General features: G+C 38.6%; 1 protein-coding gene and 1 long non-coding RNA gene across 3 annotated transcripts; both read right to left on the bottom strand.

Moving 5' to 3' along the window:
• Window positions 1-789: 789 nt before the first annotated feature.
• Window positions 790-7,085, bottom strand: LOC134136512 (uncharacterized). Its single transcript, XR_009957511.1, has 3 exons — window positions 6,541-7,085; window positions 5,233-5,423; window positions 790-905 (listed from the first exon to the last, which is right to left on the bottom strand). It is a non-coding gene; the product is annotated as an uncharacterized LOC134136512 (long non-coding RNA).
• A 91-nt stretch (window positions 7,086-7,176) lies between these two features.
• LOC134136511 (uncharacterized) lies at window positions 7,177-25,678 on the bottom strand. Of its 2 annotated transcripts, XM_062568414.1 has the most exons (4): window positions 25,461-25,678; window positions 18,173-18,299; window positions 17,810-18,092; window positions 7,177-7,604 (listed from the first exon to the last, which is right to left on the bottom strand). In XM_062568414.1, the coding sequence occupies exons 2-4, from the start codon at window positions 18,259-18,261 to the stop codon at window positions 7,545-7,547; spliced, it is 432 nt and encodes a 143-aa protein (XP_062424398.1). In that variant the 5' UTR covers window positions 18,262-18,299; window positions 25,461-25,678; the 3' UTR covers window positions 7,177-7,544. The 2 variants fall into 2 exon arrangements, with proteins under 2 accessions (XP_062424398.1, XP_062424397.1); XM_062568413.1 differs by lacking the exon at window positions 7,177-7,604 and having other exon boundaries at window positions 16,694-18,092.
• Window positions 25,679-25,730: the final 52 nt, after the last annotated feature.

The following is a 25,730-nucleotide window of genomic DNA, read 5'->3' as shown; positions in this document are numbered from 1 at the left end:
CATAGAGGAGCAAAGAATTGTTGTCAAAACTTAACACTTGACTTCTAAACAAGTTTTTTTGTACTTAGCAAATTACTCAAAGCTTCCTACAGTAGTATCAAGCTCTAGCATTGGCTTTGATTAGAGCCACATCAAATATTTGCACTAGAACCCAACACCACATGAACTTTGCCCAGCTTCAAGTTCCACTGCAACTTTGGTGTTTAATACACATTCATGAGAACCATCACTTCCATTTTGATCAATCTTTGTTTCCTATAAATGCCAGTGAAAATGTGATTTAAATGTAAAGCCAGTTGAATAATGATTGTTTTGCTGGAATATCTTTTTTAGACTTGGATGAAACAAAATCCTCAGGATATTTGCGGATATGAGGATAAAAGGAAAAGTTCGTGCAAATCCTTATGAAGCAAGAGAGAGGAGTTTTACACAACTTGAAAGCTAAATTCCTCTGTGGTCAGTGAAACATGTCATCCCAAAACAAAGTTTAATTTCAGCCAGCTTATTTGGTTAATTCCTTTAACAACCGGAAAAGCACATTCAGTACAGACACTCCAAAGCATATTTCCAGCTAGCCTCTAGATGCATGGTGAGTTGGCCAGAAGATGGCAGACATGTTTTGTGGGAGGAAGGCAAGCTTGACAGTGGTTTTAAGAATAAAATAATTCACGGTCAAGATTTGAAATGTTAACATCATTTTAATTATCCTTGTAATGGTTAAACCATAAGATAACAAAAGATAACAACATTTGCAAGAACATATAGCTGCAGATGAGCTGGGGAAGAGCAGTGCTTGGGAAGTCAAAACCCTCTGACCCCACTGGCATCCTGATTGGGACGTGCTCTCAAGTGACGTAGCACGGTGCCATTCTTGCACCTGTGTCTGCCTTGGTAATAGCACAGTTCTGAAAAAAACACACACAAGCATCCCACACACATGAGGTTATAAATATTACTGGACACCTCCTCCCAACTCCAGGCTTTCTGATCCTGCACCTACACTCATGATGGGCAGATGTTTTTTCTTGGGTTATGAAATTATAGTGAACTATAATCTGCTACTAATTCTTTGATTTGCTCTATTATTACTATTTTCCTCTTTCCTTCCATAACTTCAGCATGGGTAAGAGCAAGAAAAAACACAAAATGAATGTAGCTATTGCTTTACAGTTTGGCACTTCCCCTTCACAGCTACCAAGGACTGGCAATTTCTGAATACATTGCAGAATGACAAACAGTCCTTTTACTTCCTTAGAAGCAGAGAAATTCTGCCTATCATTCCAGCTGTTGGTAACCTGGTAACCGGATAAGGCTCTTAATTTATCAACTCATTTTTGAGTTGACTAGAAGTGCCAAGCAAAGCAAAGTACTTGCTTTCCAGTAGGGGGTGAACTTTCAGGTTCTACAAAGTTCCAAACTATTCACTGACTTGGTACTACTCAGTGTGGGAATATTCTGTGTTCATAGAGAAGATGAAGTCAAAGAAATACATTTAGCACTCAAAGCAAAATGTCATGATGCTCATAAGGTCTTTTACTTGTGGGAGATCATTTCACAGTTTTGGTCCAGCACTGCAAGAAACATAACTTTCCAGATAGAGGAATTTTATTCTGACTGTAATATATTCCACTTCACTAGAGAACTGAAATTGTTGGCTATGATTTTCATTCATAGCCTTTAGCTAATCTTTCAGATATCCTGGGCTAAGGTTACTGGTTCCCGTAAAGGTAAGGACAGAGATTTTGAACTTAATTAAATATTGTAAGGGAAACTGGCATAGGGAGCAAAGGACGGTGTTCTGAAGAGATGTGGCATATATTACATTTATCAAAAGCTCTATGGCCAGACATGTTGTATTGCTGTAGTCCAGTTGAGATGTCATAAAAGTGCGATTAGCTGAAGCCAAACATTGTCCACCAGGACAGAACAAAAATTCTGTATATATGAAGGTGGTAGCATTAATGTTCATATAGCTATATGAGAAGTTGGTGCTAATGAGGAATTCAAGGGTCTTACATTCAGAATTGGCTTAACTGTGAACATGCATTTTCAAGAGACAACTAACTCAAAATGTTCCTCTCTGCCACTAGTATAATTTTTGTTTTGGATCTAGTAGGCTCGGTCATCTACATTTCAGTTATGAATTTTGCTTACTAGGCCACTGTAGCGACTGTATGTGAGGGCATAGAGGGAACCATGTACCACTTACTATGTACTGCTAGATCATCCAGGGGCTCCATGCATTTACTGAGTAGGACCAAATAGAAAACTGATCCCTGTAGAAAGTGCAATTTTCCATCGTTGCTTAGGGTGGACTCAAATGCTAATGCTGTACAAAATCTCCGGTCTATACAATCATTTTCCTTATAGTTGAGCTAAAGAACAAGGTAAGATTTTGGGGGAAAAAGGCTAATAAAAACAAAAATATGATCTACTGCAAGGAGGGAAAAGTGATTAGATAAATGGATGTATTGTTTTTACCTTCAGTTATCCTAGTCTTACTAATAAAACTTTTGCTGACCTCATCTCCATATGCATACTCTGAGCAGCTAGAATTGTCCGGAACATGGAATGAAACAGAAGCTTTAAACTTGACAGTATTTAAAAGTATACGTAGAAAGGAAATAGAAATTATATATTTCTTCTGCTTATTTGAATATATTCCAGCTTTCCAACAAGTTTGCAGAAAAGTTGGAAGTTGCAGTTATATATGAGACTGGAGGAGAAGCCTAACACTCTCTTCCTCATTATTTCATGTTAAAGATAAATTTTATCTCTTTTAGTTATAAGCATTCAACCTCCAGGACCAAATGTATCCATAAATAAATAAATGATGGCATTATTTTGCCTAAAATAACAGGTGATTTTTTTTAGGAAAGAGAGTTAATGATCATGTTTTCTGCATAACCTTTGACAGCAGGACAAGAAGAGGATGGCCTAATAAGCAGTTAAGGATTTTTCAATTAAATTTTACAGAAAGCTTCCTAACTATAAAGGCAGCTTAGCACTGAGATGAGCCTCCTAGGGAGCTGTGGAAATTCTGCCATTGATGGTTTTTATAACAGCAGGGTAGAGAAATAGCTAAAAGGAATACTCTTGACGCTTTTTACCTTAGTATAGCAAGAAGATGGATGTTCAATATTAATTTCAAGTAACTTAGCATGTTGCTGTTTCTAGTAGTAGTGGTTGGTGATGAACTGAAGCAAAATTGCTATGAATGCTTATTTTAATAACTTGCGTCAGTTTATTGACTGACTTTCATAATTAATATCTACACCCCGATGTAGATGTAGTTTTTCCATTCTAAAATTTGTACTACACTACTACGATGTATTATGTTGCATTAAGCTACACAGCATTGGTTTCATGATGAACTGAGCTGGGAAAGGGATTCTGTTGGGAAAAAAGAAAAGGAATAAAAAATGTTTCCTTTTTTTCAGCTGGACAATTTTTCAGTTCAATTCAAATGTTTCTGCACAAGCCTTGTGCTGGTACTGCTTCTGAGGACATAGTCCTGTAATTATAGCCTCATGTTACCCAGAATTAGATTCCCCAGATAAAAATTAGTCTTCAGATATCATGTATGGAAAATTTATCTGGCATGGCAATTCTTATAAAATAATCTTTATTTGCACTGTCAGTGAAAAAAAAAATGCACATTTTCCTTTTTGAGAGCCAAATTTTTGGCTCCTACCCAGAGACTGATTAAATAGGACTTGCTCCCTACTCATCAGTACTGTGGGAAACCTTTTCAAGTTGTGAAGGTCCAGGAGCAACTCTGGCTCCTGAATACCCTCTGCCACTGTTTACAGATGTTTTGTCCAGGGTGCCTGTAATGCTGCTCTGTACGAGCAACGCTCTCTCTGTTCAGCCACCCCTTGATACCCTTCCAAGCGGAAGGAGACAATGTGGAGTGCTTGTGCTGCTTTAGCAAGATTTGGTTCAGGCCACCTGGGTGCCGTTTTTTGATCAGCTGGATCTGACTGACATCTGTGCCATGGGTGAAATGTGTGCTCCCTTCTTTCATCTCCTGGCAACATGGCTCTGTGAAGTCTTAAACACACACGCTGTTGGTGACTGCAGGAGGAGGAGAAGAAAGCCATGGAAAGAGCTGGGATATGTTAGACCTTAGAGTAACATGTTTGCCTGTCAGGGACTGAGTGGCCCATGCCATTATTATTCTGTCTCTTTACTGCAGATTTTTTGTAGCACTTTGCCTTTTTTTTCAAAGTCAGTTTAAAAATAGAATTTGACTGCAATGTTTTTCTTCTTGTGTTAAAAGATAACATCTGCAAGAATATAAATGTGCTGCTGAAAAATGATTCATAGGTTTACGTGTGTGTATTCTGCAACTTCCAAAGCCACATTAATCTCTAGAAAGCACAAAATAATTACTGCCATTGCCTGAAGTCAGTTATACAAAGACTACCTACACTGTTGGTAGATGGTTTCATCCTTGTTCAGTATTCTCAGAACCATTTAAAATCATCCAATCTTTTTGCAGCCAGGTCATGTTGTCAAATTTTATCATGTTTCCATTTCTAGTTGTCAGGATGTTTATCCCTGCAACTGGCAACATACACTAAACTAAGTTTTACTTCTTCCTCTTTATGATTTTGTGCATTGGAATAACATGCAGATTTTGTGTACTGGAACAGCATTAGGCCATAAGGCTAAATTGTCAGCAATTGTCATATTGTTGAGGCAGTGGAGTTGAAGAAACTGATTTACTCTATCTGAGTCCATGACAAACAGGAAAAGCTATTACAGAACTGGCATTATTTCTGTTTAGTGACACAACATCAAGCAGAAGTATCTGAATTATTTCTAAAAGTGTTTGATTTTCTTCATCTATGAAAACGATGAAAACAACTTATTTAACATGCTTTTTCCACTGTAACAGAGAGCATTTCATTAATAATACTCATTCATTCATGTCAAGATTCTGTTCAAACGATAATGTGGAATCACTGCATGCTCTGTCAACAATGCATATCCCATTCCTTTCAGATCTAGGCTGTATGTAGATGATTTCACCTTGATCAGTGGAAGTTTAGGTACAGACTGAATAGACAAATAGGATTTTCAGCTCTAATATTTGAAATGAAGTCCCAAAGGATTTCTGTATTAGTCATGGTTCTGACCACATAGAATTAAACATTAAAATGACAGGTGCCAAGCACTACTAAAGCGAGGTATAAATATTTGCTTAACAGAAACTGATTTTCCTACCTGTGGTAGTTCTGAGCCTTCAGTGCTCATGCTGTTTGAAAGAAACAGTATGGCTTTCGAGAGAACCTTTAGTTTTCTGATTAATCTCTTACAACAAGCCCTTCTTCTTCTGTTGTGTCCTTCAGTCTGTCATCCATTACTGAGCTCCATCCTGGTCCTCTCTCCTGTCAGTACCAAATTTTGGCAGCTTTCTTAAGGAATCAAAAATATATACATATTATGCACATATAAACAGTCAAATTGGAAAGCACTTTATTTTGTATCTCTCACATCCTTCTGTGCTCTCCTTTCTCCATTGCACTTAATATATTATAATTATAATTTTAAAATACAAATTAAATGTAATGAATCTTTCTACAAAATCCAAGATGTACATTGTGAGCCATCTGATAGTTACAACAGTCAGTGGAATAGGGAAATTACAGGTCATATAAACCTAGCCTGGATAAAAGTGTTAACCAATAACATATAGAGAATATTCCTGGGTTGGACTAGGAGGATTAAACAACATGAGCTGATTATGCTAATTTTCTTCATCTCTTAATATCTTTGGATTGCTTCACTGAAGTAAAAAGAAAAATTCCCCGTGATTTATGTGGAAATATAATTTACTCTTCATTTCCCAGAAAGATATCCACTCTACTTCTGCATATGATAAGCATGAATTCAATCTCTTTTTTAGGCATGCACTTTTGTCTATGTGAAAGAATTCAGAATGCAATAATAGATGTAATGTAACACACTGAGTAGTTCTTGCTTCTCACCAACCATTACAACAAAGTTTAACACACTAGCTCCAAATAACTGGCAAGCTTTTCATTAACATGCTAGAGAAGAAAAAGTCATTTACTCTCATCGCCTCTGCACAGTTTACTCATGTAATTTTCACATTATTTAAGCAATTAGCCATATGAAACCCATCATTCTCACTTCTCTGTCCCTTAAATGTCATATTTCACTAAATAAGTTCATTAAGCTCCTGTTCTGGGACATGTTATCTCTTTCTACTATATACACAGAAAGTGTATATAGTGTTAATAGCCATTTTGCTGTTTCCTAAATGTCTCCAGCTTCCATATGTACTCACACATCATTATAGATGATAAATAAGATTATTTTATTATCTGTAAATATAATTGTAACCAGGAAGAGAAAGAAAAACTCCTGAGCCATTAGCTGCTTTTTACCATACTGCTTAATCTCACTTATGTGAGTCAGGAAGATTAGCTTAAGCACGCAGTTCTAGGAAGCAATGGGTTTTTAGGATTTATTTATCTCATTAAGGGCTATTGAAAATGATTACCGGACCTCTCCAAAGCATTTCAGGAGAGGCACTCCCATAGCTGAATGCAAAGGCTAGAATCTTGATCCCTTGAAGTAATGACATTGCTACTGAAGTCATTGAGTTAATGCCTCTTTCCATTCCTGCTTCTCATTTTGCCTGATGGAGCCAGTTCCAGGTTGGAGTGAATTTCTTGGGAAGGTGGTTCTCCGGGGGGAGCCTAAGAGGGTTTTAGCTGCAGCTTTACTGCCTGGTGTGGCATGTGCTGCATGTCGCTTCGCAGAGGTGAGGCTTCAGAGCCCTCCTCCTCTTCTCCAGACCTGCATTATGGCTGCACACAGCTCTGAGTAATGCCTCTCATGCAGTTTTGTTGTTAACTCTTCAGTTGTTGCAAAAACTCTTTGTGGATTATCAACATAAGAGGAAACCAAACTCTTACTGAGGATTTACTTAAAATAAAACAAAGGCCAAGGAATATGTGCAGTGGCTCCCATGTGGCTGGACTCTGAGCTTGCAAACTGATGTTTTGAATTGCTAATAGATGTATAGTGCAGGTACAGTGCTCTGCAGCTGCATGGGTTGCTATTTGGGCTTCACACGATGAAGATACAAAAGTGTCCGAGTGATACATCATTAGCTGTGTCTTCACTGGTCTGTTAGAATGCTTCTGAAGACATCCAAGGCTGGAGTGACCTGTCTGCATTTGCCATCTTCAAGTGTGCCTTGCATAAGCTTTTCTGTCTTTTTAGTCCTTGCCCAGCCCATATTTGTCTACACTACTACAGGGTCCCAGGGACCTCAGGTTATAATTCTCGCTGCTCCTGTTTCTCTGCTGCCCACTTAGGATCAGAATAGAAGCAGCTGCACACAGCAGTCTCAGCCTCTTGAGATGACTGAAGAGAGCAGGCTGGTCTTCTTCCATCATAACTTAGACCAGATAACCTTAACTTACTGTGTATAACTTTACTACAGAGCATTACACAGCAGCTTCACTTCTGCTACAAATACTGTGTTCTATAATGTAACATATTTAAGTAGTTCTTGAGATAAGTATTTTTTTGCTTCTTTGTAGAATATATTTGTTGCTTTCCTAGAAACAAATATAAAATTACTTCAAGTTGAAAAAATGAATTATTATAAAATCCTACAATTTTAGATTGTTCTTAAGCCATTTTGTGCGGCCAACACAGACTCTGACAATGAAGCTTCGTGTCAGATAACAGAATAAGAGATTTAGAGGCAACTAATGTAGCAGGTCAGTAAACAGGCAGGAGCACACCCCACGCATTCAGAATCTATTGAACGAAGGTCCACTGCACAGGTGGGCCTTTCTGATTTTGATGAGAGCTCAGAAGAGAATTTGGCAGTGAAAGCCCAGTGTTACCGTAGATTCTATGGCAAGGAAATTTAGAGAACAGTAAGTCTGAATCCATCACAAGGTACAAAAAACATGTTTCTGAGTTTCATGATCATTGATCAAATCCACCTAAAGCTGTAACATTCCTTTCAGCACACTGTGCATAGTAGAGCAATTATCTCAAAATTGAGAATGTTTGAAGACAGTTAACAGTAAGGATGTCACAAATCTTCACAGGAAAAATATTGACAGTAGGTTTCACTCTCCTTCACCATCTTACCTCCTCCAGAACTAGTGACAATAACATGAAATGTCAAGCACAGCATCAAAAAATTCATGGGTGATTTGCTGTTCCTAAAATATCTGTAGCCACATAAAACATCAATTGATATATTATTGCCTGTACATGTGTCTGACTGACCATGCATGCAATTTGAAAAACATTTCTAAATCCAGATGTTTTTCCGATGTTGTTAGCCAGAAGTCTAAATGGTATGGGTCATCAGAGAAAGGACATGGCTGGCTGAGGGAGTTTCTTCTTTAAGATCCAGTAATGACATTTGAATTGTGAGAATAAGAAGACATAAAAGAACTGAGATGGTTAGCGGAACTAAGAAGAAACGAAAAAGAAATCTAATGGGGCATCCTGCAGGGCCATGAAGCTGAGAATAAGAAATACGATTTTAATGAAGATGGTGAAGAGGAAGTGGTTCAAAAAAGGAATAAACAAATCATACCCAACTTAGAAAGTGTGGGTGGTAGGAACAGTTAGTCACAAATAAAAGAGGTGAGGTGACAGGTATGTGAAGGAAGATGCTGAGTTCAATTACTATTGTACTGTGTCTTTGAATTTGCATAAAGCCAGACAGTGAAAGAATCTTATTATATGTCAAAGAGAGAAATATGTCATTCGTGGACTTCAGAGGCTCTCAAAAGAAAAGTTTCCATATCATTTACACAGGCATTGATGGAGTTATATATCAGCAACAGATAAAACCGGAATAAGGTCAGAGAAGAGTGATTATCAGCAAATATTATATGATTTTTTTGCTGCTAGATGTCATTGAATCAAACAGCCTAGCTGAAAAGTGCAAAATGTTTATGTGGACAAGAATTTAAAAATTAAATGAATGTTTCAGGACCTGAGGCAACTATTAATGACTCATTGTTACAAAGACATTTATCCTTTTCATGTTGTTGTGTAATACCTTCCTTATTGCTGGCGATCACATACAGGACCAGATGACACAGTATCTAAGTGGTATAGCCTAATTTGGTATGGTAGTTCTCTGGGGACCTAGAAAAGAATTTTTATATCTATATAATCCATAATGTTTTATTTAAATTACTTTTATTTTTGCAAGTTTATCAGCTAATGCAAACTTTCGATTTTATTGTTTTGAGTGATTGCAGGAAGTGCTAGGAAGAGCTAGATCTACAGTCAAACAGCTTTAATTTGAAATAAAAGAGGAACACAGACTATTCTGTTTGGAAATGAAATTCTAAGGACAGTTCATATCTGAGCTTGCAATTCTTTTAGCTGCAGTGAAATGATGATATTAGTATGCAGTAGCAATACATTTCTACAATGTAGATCCTATTGGAATACTATCATGGATGGCTAGGTGCTTTTTAGGAAAGACAGGCCAGGAAGGCGAGGTAGTGGAGTTGCTCATTACGTGAGAGAGCAACTGGAGTGTATCGAGCTCTGCCTAGGAGTGAATGAAGCTGTGAGTCGAGAGCTTACAGGTAAGGATTAAAGGGTAAGCTAACATGGGGGACACTGTTGTAGGTGTCTACTACAGGCCACCTGACCAGGAAGTCGATGAGGCCTTCTACAAACAACTTGAAGTAGCCTCACGATCACAGGCCCTGGTTCTCATGGAGGACTTCAACCATCCTGACATCTGCTGGAAAAACAACACAGCTAGGCACAAACAATCCAGGAGGTTCCTCAGAGCATCAATGATAACTTTTTGACATAGATGATGGAGAAGCCTACGAGGAGAGGTGTGCTGCTGGACCTTGTACTAACAAAGGACTGATTAGAGATGTGAAGGTTGGGAGTAGCCTTGTCTGCAGTGACCATGAGATGGTGGAGTTCAGGATCCTGTGAGGAGGAAGTCGGGCAATAAGTAGGATTGCAATCCTGGACTTCAGGAGAGCAAACTCAGGAGGTTAGGACCCTAGAAGGAAAGGGGGTCCAAAACAGTTGGTTAATATTCAAGCATCACTTCCTCCAAGCTCAAGATCAGTGCATCTCTATGAGTAAGAAGTCAAGCAAAGAGGGCAGGAGACCTGCATGGATGAGCAAGGAGCTCCTCAAACAGAAGAAAGTATACAGAATGTAGAAAAAGGGACAGGCCACTTGGGAGGAATACAAGAATGTTGTCAGAGTATGCAGGGATGAGATGGGGAAGGCTAAGGCCCATCTAGAATTGAATCTGGCAAGGGATGTCAAGGGCAAGGAGAAGGGCTTCTTCAAACACATCAGTAGCAAAAGAAAGACTAGGGAAAATGTGGGTCTGGTGCTGAATGGGGTGGATGCCCTGGTGATGAACGATACAGAGGAGGCAGATTTACTGCCTTCTTTGCTTCAGTCTTTACTACTAAGGCCAGCCCTGAAGAATCTCAGAGCCTGGAGATGAGAGAGACTGAGGGGTTATCTCAGCAACAAGGTAGACTGCATATTTGCTAGTAAGACCAATGTGCACAGTTCTCCATTACTGGAATAAATCTTACCCTCTCTAAGAATTGTAGAGACAACATTATCCTGCTTGATCATTGTCTTAGAAAATATATTAATTGTTAAAAATATATTTGGATAGAAGAAGTGTATAGTGCACCAATATGTAGCATTAACATAAACATTTTACATTAATGCAAAGTTTTAACATGCTTAAATGAATGGGAATACTTTGAAATCTCCCCAAAACATTGTATACTATATTTGTTCTCAACATCTCTACTTGTTAGTACAGAGATATGGTGGCCTCTAGTGGACTCAGCATAGGACTACGACAAAGCTCAAGAGACTTCATTGTAGATGTAGATCCTACTAATATATATATTTTTAAATCTAATGTACTTGAGGGGGATGCTTTCTCAATTTTAAACATGGTTGCAGCTGTTGTATAGACAAAGCTTTGGCTTGAACTTCTATTACTGAACCTTTATAAGCCATTTTCAGAGGGCTTTAAAGCTAACTCAGGCTGCCTGCAACATGACCTACAGTAGGGCTCCAATGGCTTTAAACACCGCTTAGGTAAAATAGTTTTGGAATTTTTCACATGATGGTAAATTTTTCAGGCCAGGTATGTCTAATGTTTCTTCTGATCATGGGATCAGAACTCACCATATGTGAGTTTCCTGTGTTCAGTCATGTAATTGCATCATACCACATGGCAGGGCTGTCCATGTGTCCCCTGGATCTGAGTTGGGGGAGTAGGCCTGGGTGTCACATTGCAAGATGAGGAAAGCCTGCATGCCAATCATGATGCTGAGCTAATCTACAGCTGAGGGGTCTGGCTTCTGAAAGGGCTCCTTGCAGCACAGGGTCCTTCTGGGGAGCGACCTACAGCTGCAGAATAGAACAGCTCACCTGTCCCTAGACCGAAGGTGCAGCTGGTAGAGGGATCTAAAGTCCCATTGGTGAAGACCATACAAGAACATGGTTGACATAGCTGTATAGCAAGCACATAACCTAGAAGTACCACAGCAGGGGAGAATGAAGAGGGAACCAAATGAGTAAATCTCACATGCAGTGCATGAGATTTGGCAGGACTTAGATCAGTGATTCACTATTAGTGTTTTTCCCCTGCTTGTCAAATAAAGTGGAAACACTTCCTGATCTTGAGAATTAATTTACTGATACTTATCCAGCTCTTTGAAAATATAAAATGCTATATAAATGCATTATCAGAAGGGCAAGAGGAGAATATGTGAATCATTTGTTGCTATATATTCTTATCACTACCATTTCATAGTGGTTTCCATGTCAAAGGTATGGATAGGATAGTCAGTGCCAAACTTCTTGGACACAAAATTCTGAGTCGGGGTCTGATTCCCTCACAGAGCCCATAGCAGCTGCAGCAATCACAATTCTGCAGCTATTTTGAACCATTCAGACAAATAAAAAAAGCACTGCTTCTAATTTAAACCTTACGGATTATTATGTATTACATCTCATGAATATGTATAGTCTCCTGTCATTTTGTCCACAGAAATGTTGCTATCCAGTGTTAATTCTATACTTGATATCTAATTGGATCCTTATAGAATATCTTTCCATATACAGAGCCAATTTTTTCCTCTCATTTCATGAAAGGAATCCTACACAGGCTATATTTACTCCAAATTAAAATATGCTATTGAGCAACTGCTTTCCTGATAATTCACTGAGAATAGGATGGAAGAAAGAAAAGCTTCAGTCTGATCTTTCGGAATAAGAGAGAACCTGCCTAGAGGTAGAGTGCATACACAAGTAGAATTCAAAACAAATTCTGTGACATGTTTAATACATAATTTCATATTTTATCTGAGAATAAAGATAAAATTTGATAATAAAGATAAAATGATACAGTTGCATAGAGTTCTCTTAAGACCTCATGAAGATACGTTCTTTTTCTCAATTACATTCTTAAGCTAAGATTTCCTCTTATAGTAAGATGCTTTTATTGCAAAATAGCAGAATAATAGGGCTTTTAAGGAGCGCAGACTTCATTTCCCTACACTTTGTAGATGTTTTGCATTGTCAGACTAGATTAAGGGGGCATTATTGTAACAAATAAAATAAGCTTTTGGTCTTGCCTTTGCCAAACATTCATCTTAGTATGCGTGGTAGTAAGCTAATCTCATTGGTTGAATATTAAGAGTTGTATTGAAGATCAGGTGTCCTCAGAAACCCGTAAAAATCAGAGGTTTAATACATAGATATATTTCAAAAATTGGCACAGATTGTTCAAAGTATTTCTAGGAACCATAATTTGCTCATGTAATTATAAATAAATAATATCTACAAATACAGTTGTAAAATCAAAATCTTCACATGTACTGCCAAATTACTCTCTAAGTATGTCAAACCTTCAAATTAAAGTATGTGTGGACTCCTGCAGTCTTAGCTGCCGTCTGATTTCCAGATGTGCTGAGGATCCCTGTTCCGATTTAAAGCTGACAAGGGTTGTAACACTAAGTGCACCTGAAGGTCATGCTCCAGCAGTTTCAAAATCTGCCTACTTGTAGTAAAACTCCAATCTGGACAAATCCTAATAAACTTAATATGACTATTATGATACAACAAGGTGTTTTCCTTCTTGAGAGCTTGAATCTAAAGTTTACATGACAGTCTCATTTTTTTGTCTTTTTAAGCAAGTTTCTAGTCCTCGTGATTGATAAAGGCCTTGAAGATATTAGCAGAATGCATCCTACAGACTCCAGACTCCCATATAATAATTAAAAAAAGAACATAACTGAGTAAGTATTTAGTAAAAAGCAAATAGCACAATTTTTAAGCAAATCTCTGATGTAGGCGCAAGCTGTGGGCTGACTCTGAAGTGTCCAAGGTCTTCCATATACGTAACCTAAGACCTGTAGACAAGTGAACTTTGAACTTTTGTCAGGCTGGATCATAAATAAATAAATAAATAAACTTACAGAAGCATTTTGAAGCTGATTCATTGAACCTTTTCCCAGTTTATAGACATGTTAATGACTTACTCCTCATGTATTCTACCCTCAAAATCCTTTGTGTGTATTTATAGATCTCTTTGGCCAGCCAGACTTTCGGTAATGAAATTACTCAGCCGTGGAATCAACAACTGCAACTTGCTGTGCTGTGGAAAATCAAAGGCTATTTTCTACCATTAGGAGTCCAATAATCCTCTGTTCTGAAATTCTTCACATACATTTTTGCGCTGACTGATACATGTTATGAAATTACATACTATACATGATACATATTATGAAATCCTTGTTCTTTAATGGACTTCAGATCACTTACTCTTAATGACTTTCATTTCATATCCTCGTTTTATGGCTTATGTACTACACGTTAAACTACAAATTTTCAGATCTCATTTTTTTTGGTATTCTTGTGAAGTATTCTTTTTAAAAAGAGAATAGTAAGAATAGTAAGCTTATAGAATTTCAGAAATAAAGGCGTGATACACACAAAGATCCTAAGTGAATACACAGTGCATGTTTTTGTCAGATGTATTGGAGAGCTGGTTCTTTTTCCTTATCTAATCATGTAATTAGTTTGCACACTGAGAAGGCAGAAATACTGAAAAATTTTGTTGTGATGACTGTGGTATTATCACTGCTATGCTACTGATTATTTATTTTGCTTACAGTAATACCAAGAGCAAAATTTCTGCTCATGATTCCATCTGTATTTGTAACTGATTACGCACTGCAATCTCCAGTTTTGAGCTGCTTCTCTGGAGAGTAGAATACCCTTAATATGTCTACAGATGGACACTTGCCTTGTATCCTTAACATCATGTCTGTGTTACCGTCTATTCTTATCAGGCACAATGCACTTTCAAATTCTCTACTAGGAATAATTTTGTAAATCATTTAAAAATCACATTTGTTAGTAGTAGCAAAGCAGAAAAAAACAACATTTGGCATCATCTGATAGCTCCTATGGTGTATTAGGATTAACCAGCAACTGCTAGAAAAGTTATTGTTTCTCCCCCAGTTACAGTACACACACAAAGGCCTACTAATATTTTTTTTTCTGGTGAAAATATGCAGTTGTGAAAAGATATCAATTGCTCTTAAGATAACCACTTATACCAACAAAAAAAGTTTATATTATAGATTAATTAGAGAGTGAAGAGTGCAAAAGGACAGGATAAATATTATGGCTGAAATTAGTCTAGATTATGGTATTTTTCTGCCACAGACCTGGGACAAGAAGTAGGATCTCACGTTCTGCACAAATCCCTAGAATAGCTAGGAAGCCACACATGGAGTCTGTGTGCTGTTGTCCTATGTGTTTATTTCCTGCTTGAGAGCAAGCACTCTGCTGCTCAGCTTTAAAATTCCACCCAGAAATTGTAGTTTAAATATTGGCTAAAGTAGAATCTGAGGAAAGGCTAGCATATCAGTACTCTAAAGGTAGTTTTTGATGAGATTCATCTGCTAAAGCTTATGTATTTAAAAGTTAAACATCTAAGTCAGAGTCACTTGTGGTTTCCTTTATATTCAGCAGTGATAACCAGGCACCTGCAGCGGATAGTTAATCTCATTGCAAGGCACATCCCTATGGTGAGGAAAGCAAATTGTGCTCCTCAAGTGTCCTGTTGTCTGCAGTGGGAGCCCAGACATGTAGCTCACATGCAGACACCTATACTGTGAATGTCACCAACATATTTATAAAGTTAGGTGTCTGCATCTGAGCTAATCACCCTAGTCTCTATAGTCAGACAAATGAATCCTGCTGTTTATATAAAGTAAAGCCTTGAGGGGGAAACGATAGCTTAGTCAGAGTGGGAGGAAGGTTGACTGATATAAAATCTACATGGGCAACATGGAGTTAAAACCATAAAGTTTGTGGCACTGAACCAGATCACATAAACTTCAGAGAATATTGAGCCAACTGCCAAGAATCAGCGCAAATCTGAAATGCAAGAAAGCAAAGACCTAGCAAGTCTGGCAATATAAGAGATCACTTATGTCTGGGCAATACTGAAACATACCAATAAAACAAAAATCAATAGGTTCTTGGAATACATAGTCATAAAGAAATTAAGCAGGACAGAGTACAGCTGTCTTTGCTATGAGCAAGCAGTTTTAGATGCTAATGACTGGAGGCAAAGAGTTTTTACTGAATGGGGTGGGGGCCCTGGTGACAAGGGATACAGAGAAGGCAGAATTACTGAATGCCTTCTTGGCTTCAGTCTTCACTGCTAAGGGCACTGCCCAGGAATCCTGCAGCCTGGACGTGAGGGAGAAAGTCTGGAGAAGGGAAGACTTTCCTTTGGTTGAGGAGGAAGGGATTAGAGACCTTCTGGGCAGGCTAGACATCCACAAATCCATGGGCCCGGATGGGATGCACCCACGGGTACTGAGGGAGCTGGTGGATGTTGTTGCCAGGCTTCTCTCCATCATCTTTGAAAAGCCCTGGAAAACTGGAGAGGTGCCTGAGGACTGCAAGAAAGCCAGTGTCACTCCAGTCTTCAAGAAGGGCAAGAAGGAAGACCCAGGCAACTACAGGCCAGTCAGCCTCACCTCCATCCCTGGAAAGGTGATGGAACAGCTCATCCTGGATGTCACCTCCAGGCATATGGAGGAAAAGAAGGTGATCAGGAGTAGCCAGCATGGATTCACCACAGGAAAATCCTACTTAACCAATCTGATAGCCTTCTGTGATGGAGTGACTGGCTGGGTAGATGAGGGGAGAGCAGTGGACGTTGTGTACCTTGACTTCAGCAAGGCTTTTGACACTGTCTCCTATAACATCCTCCTAGAGAAGCTCAGGAAGTGTGGGTTAGACAAGTGGGCAGTGAGGTGGATTGAGAACTGGCTGAAAGGCAGAGCTCAGAGGGTCGTCATCAGTGGCGTGGAGTCTAGTTGGAGGCCTGTGGCAAGTGGCATCCCCCAGGGCTCAGTACTGGGTCCCATCCTGTTCAACTTTTTCATCAGTGACCTGGATGAGGGGACAGAGTGCCTCCTCAGCAAGTTTGCTGATGATACCAAGCTCCTAGCATATGGAAAGCAAATTCAGTATGCATATACCAAAAGTGGTATAACAGCGGAAAACAGGTTTATTGCTTTATTGACCTGTTCTTCCCAGGTACCTTAAAGCCATACAAGAATTCTTTTCACAGAGATTTTGCTGTTAAAACATGTAACAGATATGAGTGGGAAAAACCTTCATAAAGGCAATTTGTTATTTAATATATTACATATAGATTTCTACCTGGTAAACAAACAGAGAGTTTGAGCAAAACCTTTTGGTGCTTAAAGGTAAATAGGTTCAGTTGAACCATTACTCCGTAGCCTTTCAGTACGCAGTGTTGCTTAAACAGGACAAGAAAAATATTAGGAAAGCAAACTGCAAGTTTTTATTTCCAGTGATTTTTTTTTTATTTTTAAGTCCACTGTCTTTTTATGTGTTTGCACAGTAGTTGAAAATAAATGTTCAATTTTATCCAGGACTATAAAAGTCATTCTGAACATCCTAAAGCAGAAAATAAGGCAACCTACTCAAATACCAAAACAGGATATTCTGGTCTTGCATAGATACCAATGTAGATCATGAAAAGACACAACTATAAGAGATAAGGATATTACCATAGAATCATAGAATCAGTAAGGTTGGAAGGGACCTCCGGAGATAATCTAGTCCAACCTCCTTGCTCAAGGAGGGTCACCTACAGCATGTTAGACACGGTTGCATCCAGGAGGACCGTGAATAGCTCCAGAAAAGGAGACTCCACAGCCTCTCTGGGCAACCTGTGCCAGTGCTCCATCACTCTCACAGGGAAGAAATTCCCCCTCACGGTCAGGCAGAACTTCCTGTGCTTCCATTTCTGCCCATTGCCTCTTGTTCTGTCACATGGGACAACTGAAAAGAGTTTGGCCCTGTCCCCTTGACACCCTCCCTTCAGGTACTTGTACACATTGATAAGATCCCCCCTCAGTCTTCTCTTCTCCAGGCTAAACAGGCCCAGCTCTCGCAGCTGTTCCTCATAGGGTAGGTGCTCCAGTCCTCTGATCATCTTTGTAGCCCTACACTGGACTCTCTCCAGTAACTCCATGTCTCTCTTGTCCTGGGGAGCCCAGAACTGGACACAGTACTCGAGATGAGGCCTCCCCAGGGCTGAGCAGAGGGGCAGGATCACCTCCCTCCACCTGCTGGCAACTCTCTTCCTAATGCACCCCAGGAGACCATTGGCTTTCCTGGCCACAACGGTACATTGCTGACTCACGGTCAACTTGTCATCCACCAGCACTCCCAGGTCCTTCTCTGCAGAGCTGCTCTCCACAAGGTCAGCCTCCGGCTTGTACTGGTGCCAAGGGTTATTTTTCCCTAGGTGCAGGACTCTACACTTGCCCTTGTTGAGCCTCAGGAGGTTCCTCTCCGCCCAACTCTCCAGCCTGTCCAGGTCTCTCTGAATGGCAGCACAGCCCTCAGGTGTATCAGCCACTCCTCCCAGCTTGGTATCATCAGCAGACTTGCTGAGGAGGCACTCTGTCCCTTCGTCCAAGTCACTGATGAAGAAGTTGAACAGGATGAGTCCTTTCCCAATTTTTCATGTTTAATCTGATAACTATTCTGCTAAGTGTCTTACCTTGTCTGACTCTTCTTTAGCTCAGCATATTTTGTTAAAGAGCTTGATGAGGATAGGTTTCCTTCCTTAGATACTGCTTGTAGCAGCATTCTCAACAGTAATGCAGGGAAGAACGATCAGGATAGGCCTAGAACACAGGGAATGGATCCAAGATTCAGTGGTCAAAACTTCATAGTTTGCTACAATGAATATTGTCAGTATTCTGCCACTGCCTTTGAGTTTAGGAGGGGAATGCCCTATGTGAGTTGCTTGTCCAGATCTCCTGTGCAAGGCCTAGGTATCCAAATTTGGGGACTGAAACATGTTTTTTTTCTTTTGTTTATTTAAAAAGTACATTAATAATAATTATGATTATCACCAAAACTATTAAAAATGTAACAGATACTAACTTTTGCACAATATATGTTAAAAATATGTTAAATATTATAAAACAAGTGCACGTCTTGTAATAGCTGGGTATCAGTTTCATGGGGTTATTTTGAATTTTGTGCCAGTAAAGGACTGCTTATCTTGTTCCTTGTAATTCTGGTTTCTCTATAGAACTGGTACAGCAAGAGCATGTTCAGGGATTGGTAACAGTACACCCTAAGTAACAGTGACACAGTGCTTCAGTCTCTGCTTCAGTATCCATTCGGTTGCACCTGAAGATTGTTTCTGTCTAGATGCAACAGTATGCCGGTCAGGAAAAAGCTCAAACTGTGATACTTGGCCAGTCATTACAGAATAGTGACTTTTGGTCACTACTGATTCACTTTGTGTTTCCATCTGTTTTTTGGAGTTAAAGGAGTTTCTCTTTACTAACAATCTCCAGTTTCCTGCTCTCATAGTCCAAATTTGATAGTAGGCTGAATGCAACATTAAAAGAAGTCTGCTGGACTTACCTTTATTTCATCTGCACAAGAGACAGATATGCATGCATAACATGCATATTCACATTCAGTGAATCTGTGGATGGACAGTTAAAAGTCTCTAATCTACCTCACAAATCATATTCTTAGAAAGTTTTTTTTTTCTTATTGTAAAGGGAAGGTGGAATTAAGGCTTTCAAATTTTTTATACTTATTCATCTATACAGACATTAAGTGATTAACAAAACCCCCAAACAACACAATAACATAACAGTGCTAAAAACACTACTTGGTGTGATGATGAGTTTAGCATTTGACAGTTATTTGCACAAATATAGCTCTGTAGATATTATAAGCTATCTGTAACTTTTTCTTTTTACTGGATGAATGAAACATTAGTGTAAATTTTTATCAGGATCTTACAAATCATCTATTTCTGCTCCAGTTCCCTTTTTAATTTTTTATTACAGTACATCTCTATTTTAAACAGATTAATATACCCTCCATATAAATTTCAATAAAATGTTTAGAACATCTTGTATGCAATAGAACTGTTGAGGATCTCACTGGAATATTGTGCAAGTAATGTGAATTTTAAGTAGACAGCAATTAAAAATTCATTGTCACTCTCCTTGTGATTTAATCCAGCAGTTAAATCTGTACACTGGCTATTTATCAAGTAAATTCTATATGTGAATTCTAATCTATTCTAATTATTGAATTGTTTTTTAATTTGAGGGGACATGTATGACACCTTGTGAGAAAAGAGTTAATATTCACTGATTTAGAAGAGACTGAAGCTTCTAGACAGTGAGGATACAAATAATCTTACAATAAAATGTTGGAGGAGGAGAGGGTTGACCTGCTTATTTCCTTCCAGAAAACTACCTATGTGATAGAATCAGTTAATTAGCTGGAAATCCTAATCTATGTTCACAGAACTTAATACATCATATGACTTTTAAAATGAGATTTTAAAAATAGTTTAAGGATAAGAAATTTTATAGTTGTAAAAAGGACCATCCAAATTATTTATCATTTTATATAATCATATTTGCTTTTGTATAATGAGGCAGCTTCCAACAGCTAATAGAATAAATCAGCAAATGGAGATTGAAAACCTTGTACTGAGCAGCTCAGTACAAGGTAATTAAACTAACATGGTTACTGAAGGTCATCACGGGAAGATGAAATCAAAAGATGCCTTCCCTACAAATCACCAGGAATAGCGGAAAAAAAGTTTCACAAACATACCCATCCCCATGAGAAGAAAATCCACTATGATTTCAGTGGTGAGAAGTAGGGAAAAGAAATTATAGGAAAAGAAAGCAGAAAGGAGAAGAAGCAACAATTGTTTTCTAAGAGTTTGCTGGAGAGAAAGATAGTCTATTATACTGTTCCTTTTCTTCAGTCTCTGCAAAAATCTATCTGTGCTAGTCATTGGATAAAATAACTTATTCCTATTTTGGCCGTGGGTATTATTTAATTTTGCTCTTTCCTTTCCTACTCATTCTCTGCAATTGCTGTCATGACACTCAAATAGCAATTTCACAGAGCAAAGCAAGGAAAAGCCACCTCATTTCTTGTAAGTAAAACAAGCTATGACTTGGTAGAGTATGTGACTTAAAAAAAACTTGTCTATTTTCATTCCTGATGAGAAAAAGGGTTAGTACTACTAAGCTGAAAGTTATCGAAAGAGGAACTGACCACCATAAAAAATCTGGGGAAGGCATTTAAAGCATTTGGACACTGCATGGATGTGGGTTTGCACATGAGGTATGAACTTCAGAACTACATGTATATTCTCCAGAGGCCTAAATCTAAACCAAGCATGTGTTGAAGAGAAGGAAAGAAAGACAGGGCAAACAATTTACATGTTGGAGTGGGAGATGGGTTGCTTAACAGGGAGTTTAGCTCTTTTTAGAATTTTGGGGCTGGAGGAATTCAGAGTAGTTGGCAAGAATCACTTAAACTGGAAAAAGAGGGGACTAGCTGAAGCAATGGTGGATTGGTGAAAGCCTCCAAAGAACAGCTGTGGCTCCACTTCAGGGAATAGACTGGGAAAAGCCAGGTTCAGTATGTTAATAGGATGGCATGGAGTGGAAACTAAGAGAGCAGAAAGCAAGGGAGTAAGAGAAAGAAAGCAACTGATGCAGAGGAACAACAGGGAAGACCAAGAAATCTATAATGTAAAATTACCTGAAAACCTCCTGTGAGAGGTAATAAAATTGGTGTTCATCATCCCCTTTCACTGAATGGGTGAATAGACTGAAAAACTGCTTGCATAGAATTTAACTCTTATCTTCTGCCATTAATTAGCGCACTCCAGCTGAGGTAAATGGGGTCAAGGGGTAAAGCACTTAGTGCTGACAGAAGTGTTTTATAAAACTTAATGGTGCAGTTGCTCTAGGCACAGCAAGAATGATCATGACAGGGAGCTCCAGGTCATTTGATCCATTCTCGCCTACAAAGTGTTCAAGGTCTCCAAGGTCCTAAACCAGCTGCTTAGCAGCACTTTGAGAGCTTTATCTTTTTTCCATGCTTCAGAGGAGAGATAATGGTACAATATCCATTGCATGATGCACTTAGGGGTAAGATGAAGGTGCTGGGCAAAGGTTCTTTAGAGCATCTGTGTGTTCATCTGATTTTAGAGCTGTCCAGGAGCTGCTCAGTCCTCATAGCAGGGTGGAAAAGCCCCAGAGCCACTCTAATTCATGCTCAGCTTTTTATATAGTCCAAATTAATGCCATAAAGCTGAAGGCATGTTGAGGTGGCCCCTGATCAAAGTCTCAGCTTTACACTGACAAGGGAAACTCTCTGTACAGTAGATACTCCCAAAGATAGTTTTAGGCCATCTAGTCATTTTTCTGATAAATATATATAAGAAAATAACCAAGTAGGCACAAGCTTTTCTTTGACATTCCCTACTCTCTTGGGGAATAGTCCTCTTTTATACTTTTCCCCAGATATATTTTATGCAGTTCACTAACTGGAATAGTTCTGCACTGTCATCTTACCCATTTTATCAACAAAACTCATTTTTGAACTCAAAGGATGTACAGATCTTTTCTGTTTTTCAAGTTAAATACAAATATTGGAGGAAGAAGACAACATTTTCCAAAGTGTGGAAAAACTCTAGGACTCATTTTAAGAATTGCTGTGCATCCATAAAGAATAAATCTAGGAGGAATTATAGTAAACACCTTCTATCAGCTCTTCTAAGATAAAAGATGTAAGTCTTTGCTGTCTTAATTATTATCTCAAGCAGATCCCATCTTTTAGAAAAATAACTAATTCTGACTTTAAAATTGCCAGTGATATCTGCTACAACCTTTATAAAGTTGCTTCAGTTGTTAATTGTTTTCACTGTTGAAATTTTGTACAGCAGTCTGAATCTGCCTAGTTTCAGCTTCAAGTCTTATTATACATTAATGATGGATATCATTGTTATGTACAATATTGTTGGGCTGAAAATTTTATTTTATAATGTTTGTAAGTTACTGATTACGATTATGTCAACCCACTAACTTCTAGCTGATAAACTAAATAAATTGATCCCTGTAGTTTGTTACTAAGAGGCACTTTTTCAAACCTTTAATAATTCTTGCTGCAGTTTTTTTAAGCTATGCTCAATTTATTTTAAACTGTGGACATTGTAACTGAGTCCAATATTCTAAAAGCATTTACCCTGAAAGACAGAAAAAGAGTAACTTACCTTCTGTTTGATAATAGCATATTTATATATTCAAAAAACATATGATCCCTTTCGGGTATAGTGTTCCACAGGAAACTTACATTCCACAGATTGTCTACCATGATCCTCAGCTCTTTTTTAGCCACATAGCACACCTATCAACTTCTTACAATGTGAAAAACACAGAACAATTTACATAAACATGAGCAACATAAGGAGATGTCTAGTGGCACCTTGTCTTACTGCAGAGTTCTAAGGCAAAAATTGTCTTGAAATCATTTGTAAATGTTTATCAATAATATTAAGGCATATGATTGTACAAAGCTGTACAATGAGGGAAATGATATTTAGAAAGCTCTTCTGTTTGCACTTGAACTCCTATATGTTCATTACAAATTCCCAAGATTATTGTAACTTTGTGTTTTAATGCCATATAACAAGATAATTTGCAGTATTTAAATAAATAATGATATTCTAGGCCCTCAATCTTACTTTACATTCTACTTTAGAGTGTATGTAAGATCTCCAACCTTAGCAAGTAGTCAGTGTATTTCAAGGCTCCTGTCCGATAATGTTCTTGTAAATGAACACAATATTGCATTCTCTGCGATTCACCCACCTGCCCCCACATGCAATTTGTGGGATCAAGGCCTAGCTGTGCTAAAAGAGCCAGGTCTTTTTCAGAAGTGAGACAGAAGAAAAGTAAGTTATGTCTGCCTCTCCAGTGTTACTTCTCTGCAAGTTTCCTGGAAATTTGTACCTTCCTAAATACAGTGATTAACCGGTGAAGCACACACACAAAATAGTTGCAATTTATGGTAATAAAAATTTACTAGTCTTTAAATCTTAGTCTCTCCTTAGCTAACAGTGTTTACCTTTCAATGCCCAGGGAAATCATATTACTCCCCTAGCAAAAGGTTCCTTCATGAGTGTAAGCATGACTTTCCAAAACAATATTTGTGAAATTGCTTCATCACATAAAATATCATTATTAAAGCTGGACCGCATATCTGTATGTGACCAGGGACTGCCTAATATTTCCAGCCAGTCTCTAGAAAAAGATATCTCTCTCAGCTCTGCCTTTTAAAAACCCATCTGTGCCAATAGATACAGGACTGGAGCTCTGTGGAAGTCTTTTTGCACTTTCCTGCAACTGTTAGAAGGGCTTGCAGAAATTCTGTTAAAGATGGTTTACACTTTTCTGCTGATTTCTGCAAAATCATTTTCTAGCTTTTATGGCTGAACATTGCCAAATTTTCCACATAGCATTTTAAAAAAACTTCCTCGTAGTTCTATGACTTGGTCTGTAAACCTGCTTTATTAGTTTGGTGACTCATAAAATAATTCCTGTTAGAAGAAAATTAACCTATCGTCAAGAAAACAAGAAAATAAAGAGAAACTTCTGCATTTTTCAGAACATTATGAGAAATACATATTTCAGCAGATTCACAAGCTCCACTGGAGTGTCAGAGACTAATGAAAGTAACTCTACAACACCTCCTGAATTGAGGTAAAAAAACTGTTTAATTAAAGTGTCAGTTTAGCCAATGGCTTCAATTTACTTTCTCACAAAACAGAGATTTTTGTGTGGAAGCTTCCATTTTTATTGAAATAGCTATTTGATTAAGAATTTTTAATAGCATCTTTGTGCAGACTTGTATGAATTCTATTGTTACACTTCTATAGAAGTAAAAAATATTACTGACTGCCACATAGCCCTGAAGAGCAGCAGAAAGTACAGTGCTTTCACTAAAACATCTGGGAAGCTAAGTAGAGTTCCGACTATTTTCAGAGGCTTAGTGGGTATGAATCAGGAGTAAGCACTGGAAAAAAACAGAGAAACCTAAAGGATTTATCTCGGAGGAAGAGAATGGTTCATAGTCAGCATCTGTGAGCTGCATGACAAAAACGCGTTTAACTGGAAATACCAGTCAACACCCATCTACCTCTATTATTTCTCTAGCAGGGCGAAAATTATAACATCACTTGCCCAGACCTTTATGGTCTGTCTGCTGTATTTCTGCACTCGCTTTTTTCTCCCTCTCAATAGTACTCACGCTATATATAAATATCCATAACGCTGAACACGTACTCTAGGGCTGAAACCTCTATTACGAGATCTTTGCCTCAATACCATGCTTTAAGTCTGCAGTTGTGGAACTGGGGAGAAAATGCTGCCTTTGCAATTACAGTTTTAACTTCCCCCTGCTGAGTAGAGAAGCAGCCTCTGAGAAAGCAGCAGTCGCCCCTGCTGCAGAGACCATCTGCCCCGGCTTCCCCCGCCAGGACTCCCTCACCTCAGCCTTAAAAACAGACAAATAACAAGGACTTCTAAGGATCCAGTTGTGGCTCTTTAGGTTCTTTGCAGCCTAATTATACAACCTAGTAATTTCTGTACAGTGTTTAAAGAAACAATGGAACCTAAAATAACCCCAAATGCAGTATACGTATCCAGGGAATTGTTCTCACGACAGAACATTTAAGAAAAGAAGCTTCAGCTTCTTCAAGATGTAAACTGTAACTGTCTTAAATGCGTATTTTTTAAAAAAAAAACATATTAGGTTGAAGACAATGACAGTCAATTAAAATTAAAACCACAAATGTTACATACAACTAGTTGTATGTATTAACACAAAACCTGAAGTGTTCTGTGTTACAGATAGCAGTTTAACACTCTAAAGGCAAAGGCCTGGAAAACAAAAACAGCAAAGAAAAGTGCCACTTTGCTTTTATTGTTGCCACCAACCTGCTGTGGACCGGGAACGAGCCGGGAACGCGTTTTCGATGCTTTAAACCTTACGGGTTAATCGAAGCCCTTAATAACGGTGATATTATTAAGAGCTGCGATTATGTGAAACCTGAGGGTGTCTTTCCGCTCGCCCTAGGCCGGGCCTGGCCGCCGCCCCGTCCCTCACCGACCTCCCGCCGCCGGAGGAAGCCGCGGGGAGGGGGGGGGGCGGCCAGCGCACCGAGCCCTGAGGTGGCGCCGAAGCCCGCGCGCGCCCGCCGGCCGTTA

The sequence above is a fragment of the Rhea pennata genome, chromosome 2 (genome assembly GCF_028389875.1).
Source record: "Rhea pennata isolate bPtePen1 chromosome 2, bPtePen1.pri, whole genome shotgun sequence".
Lineage (NCBI taxonomy): Eukaryota > Metazoa > Chordata > Aves > Rheiformes > Rheidae > Rhea > Rhea pennata.
Note: the sequence above shows the minus strand (reverse complement) of the source record. Positions and strands in the feature narration are given on the sequence as shown.

What these genes read in the sequence shown, in the direction of transcription:
- LOC134136511 (XM_062568413.1), bottom strand. Translation starts at nt 18,261, where the DNA reads ATGCTGCTACAAGCAGTATCTAAGGAAGGAAACCTATCCTCATCAAGC. An exon ending in CTAAAGAAGAGTCAGACAAG is followed by an intron (nt 18,093 to 18,172) that starts GTAAGACACTTA and finishes CTTCTTCATCAG; the next exon opens with TGACTTGGACGAAGGGACAG.